We start from the raw sequence: 3,401 nt of genomic DNA, 5'->3' as shown, positions 1-3,401 counted from the left end.
TTACAGCCCTATCAGTAGACACTCTGCTATCATTAAGAATAGACCCAAAAGAATGGAAGATTCGGGATAGCCATAAAATGAGGCAGATGAGGGGACGAGGTTCTGCTGTACTTCAGGAGCATGAGTGATGATCCAAGGGATGAAGGCAGACACGTTGGCATAGACTCCAGGGCGGTTGGGGGCTCCACAGACCTCCCCCCAGCTCACCACACCTCCTAGCACCCATCGATCCTTTAATTGGCAAGACAAAGGGCCCCCAGAATCACCCTGAAAGAGAAAACATTGTTGCTGTGTGGCTGGCTCTGGAGGGAAAGTCAGCACCCTAAGGAGGATCAAGCTGATGGAGAAACAGAACAAAAAGTTAAGGGATTTCTTACTCACTTGGCAGGAGTCTGCAGTGCCCTCTTCACTGCCAGCACAGATCATGTCATACTCAATGACTGGGACCTTAAGTGGACGATGGGAGTCCTGGTGGTAGAGTGTCTCACAGGTCTCCCAGGACAGGAGGGAAAGTTGGGCCTGCTGGAGGATCTGGGGAGCTGGGAGAGGAACTATGAAAAGAATGAAGAGTAGGAAGTGACCAGGAGAGAAGTCCTGAGAGAAGACTAGATCATAACATTTAGATCTTGGGGATTATTAACAGGATTTTCAGCAAAACAATGATCTAAGGTAATCCCAAAGGACCTGTGATGAAAAATGTTGTCCATCTCCAGAGAAAGAACTGATGGAGTCTGAATGAAGATCAAAGCATACTATTTTCACTTTATTTTCTTTATTTTTTAAAATATGTCTTCTTCAACATAATGAATATGGAAATAGGCTTCTTTTAAAAATACTTATCTTCCATCTTAGAATCAATACTGTGTATTAGTTCAAAGACAGAAGAATGGTAAGCTCTAGGCAATGGGTGTTAAGTGACTTGCCTAGAGTCACACAACTAGGATGTGTCTGGGGTCAGATTGGAACCCAGGACTGGGTTCTCTAGGCCTGGCTCTTGATCCACTGAGCTACCTAGCTGCTTTGGATGATAGTATGCTTTGCATGAAAGTACATGCTTATCGTCTCGGGGAAGGAGGAGAGGAAGAAAGAGGAGAGGGAGAGAATGTGGATTTCAAAATGTTAGAAAAGGAATGCCAGAAATGATTTTTATATATAATTGGGGAAAAAACAGAATATTGCTGAAGAAAATAAATGAAGAGTTAACAGGGAAGAATTGGGGATTAGTAGAGAAGATTCCTGGAATAGAAATTGCATTTTGGAGCTTAGAGACAAAACTGGAGATAGCTAGGTTTAAAGAAAGGAGAAAAATAAAACAGATGCTCTTGTGGCTCTGAAAGAGAGCAGGGCTAAAGGTCTGTGTGGAGAGGCTCCAAGTACAATGATCTGGACTGCTAACAAGCTTACCTCCTTCTTCAATGTTTCCCCAGCCTGTCACCCAACAGGATGTTCCTGAGGGAAGTGCAGAAGAGACTCCAGGGAGACAGATAGGCAATATGTTCTCGGAGAAGGGCACAGGCTCTGAAAGCTGTATCAGAGCTATGTCACCACCAGACTCATCCAGGTGAGTGTATGCAGGATGCTGGATGATCTGCCTTACTTTTTGCTCCAAGGCATGGGGGCTTGGGGAATCCAGGTGGTAAGAACCCAGGAGGACTGAGAACTGAGTGGCATTCAGTCGTCTGTTAAAAAAGGAGACAACTAGGTGGCTGAAGTTGTTCACTTGACTAGGGCTCTGCAAACTATATTCTGATGAATGAATTTTTATTCCATATTATAAGTGCAGATTGCAAATAAGACCCTAACATTTTCTATTCTTTTTTCTCTGCTTATTTTTCTCCTCTTATGAATTTCCCAGAAACTTTAACTTCTGACTCTTCCTGTACCAGCTCACTACCTTGACATATATATATTTTTTAAATCCTGACATTTCTTGTTCTTGTAATCCCCAATTTCATCTGGTCCTCTTCCTTAATTTTCCTTCCCCATCTCCATCTCTCTCTGTCTTTATCTTCACAGGACAGCTAATTTTGGGACTTACCTGGGAATACAATGGGCTGCAGTGAGTAGCCAGCTATGAGAGATTAGAGTGGCACCACAGATGTGCTGTTTAAATCGTCTGAGGCTGGCATGCCAGGGCCATTTGCCCTCCCTGGCATTTTCACCCCCAATCACCCGGAGAGAAAGAGGAGGTCGGCCACAGACTAGAAGAGTATGGAGGAAAGTAGTGGAGAGGAGTTATGACAGTTTTCAGATGTTTCAACATTCAGCACCAAATACATACAGAATCTAAATATATTCTTGCCCATGCTTGATAGCACCCCTCCAGAATCTAAATGGCCCCCTTTCCCCTCTTCTCTTTCAGTGAAATTCTGTCCTATTAACCCAAAGACTCTCTTCTAAAAATCCAAATCGTCCTGCTCTCTATTTTTTTCCTCTTATCTATAGATTCCTTCCCCAAATCTAGGCACACCGCTTTACCTAAATTCCAGGGGGACTTCTGTTCTCCTTTGATGACTGTAGGAATGGAAGAGCCATTGTGAGTTCTAGTACCCAGATGAGGGGAAGCAGTCACTAAAAGGCTCATTGTCCCTGTGAAGGAGAAAATATCATGAAACTCATCTCTTCCCCACATTCTCCCTCCCACTGGATTGTTCACCCTTTTGGTGGGAGCTGAAACCATTAACTACAATTCTGACTACTGGACCTGGGAAAGACATAGCCTCCAAGGAGATAATATTCAAGATTGGAGAAACTGGTAGGAGGGGGAACTAGGAGAACAGCAAGGGTTCCAAAGAGGGAGGGAGAAAGGACTGGCTCTGAAGAGAAAGGGCTTCTGGTGCTAAATAAAGGAGATGGAGCTATGAACACTCACCCAGGACTACTCCCAGCAATGCTCTCCACTGATCCTTCATTCTTTGTTATTCTCTAAGACTAGCTTGCTAAGATCAGGGCTCTTAAGATGTAGCCTAATTTGGGCCCTCCCTATGGGCACACCTTAACAAGGCCCCACCTTCTGGTCTTTTTCCCTTTTTCCACCATATCTCTTTACCACCATCATTCTCTGGGGCCAAGAGTACCTTTGTACCTGTAAGATGCTCCACTGATTCCTGGTCACTTCCGGGGACCTTTTCACTGGGGACTGGAAAGAGAAACAAAGATTTTGGAAAGGGAAGGGAATGTGATAGCCTGGGTTGAGTGGAGAGATTTAGGACTTGGGAGCCCCCATACCTGGACTTTGGGAAGGAGCTAGATTTGAGGGGAGTTAGGTGAGGTTTAGGGAGTTTGGGTCTTGGAAAAGTTAATTCCATAAATTGACAAATCAAAAGGCACTAACTTAAAGAAAAATAATGTTTCAACCCAACAAATTATTTAATTTTTTAAAAAGTCAATGCCTGCTGATT

At 43.9% G+C, this 3,401-nt stretch overlaps 1 protein-coding gene across 1 annotated transcript; it reads right to left on the bottom strand.

Moving 5' to 3' along the window:
- LOC100016477 (serine protease 33-like) lies at positions 1–2,584 on the bottom strand. Its single transcript, XM_056806315.1, has 5 exons — positions 2,479–2,584; positions 2,039–2,201; positions 1,315–1,679; positions 382–551; positions 1–267 (listed from the first exon to the last, which is right to left on the bottom strand). Exons 1-5 carry the CDS (start codon positions 2,582–2,584, stop codon positions 1–3), a joined length of 1,071 nt encoding a protein of 356 aa, XP_056662293.1.
- Positions 2,585–3,401: the final 817 nt, after the last annotated feature.

This window comes from Monodelphis domestica, chromosome 7 (assembly GCF_027887165.1).
Source record: "Monodelphis domestica isolate mMonDom1 chromosome 7, mMonDom1.pri, whole genome shotgun sequence".
NCBI lineage: Eukaryota > Metazoa > Chordata > Mammalia > Didelphimorphia > Didelphidae > Monodelphis > Monodelphis domestica.
The sequence above is the reverse complement of the archived record's forward strand: the minus strand, read 5'-3'. Positions and strand labels throughout refer to the sequence as shown.

What these genes read in the sequence shown, in the direction of transcription:
- LOC100016477 (XM_056806315.1), bottom strand. Translation starts at nt 2,584, where the DNA reads ATGAGCCTTTTAGTGACTGCTTCCCCTCATCTGGGTACTAGAACTCAC. An exon ending in GCAGCCCATTGTATTCCCAG is followed by an intron (nt 1,680 to 2,038) that starts GTAAGTCCCAAA and finishes CTTTTTTAACAG; the next exon opens with ACGACTGAATGCCACTCAGT. An exon ending in GCACTGCAGACTCCTGCCAA is followed by an intron (nt 268 to 381) that starts GTGAGTAAGAAA and finishes TTTCTCTTTCAG; the next exon opens with GGTGATTCTGGGGGCCCTTT.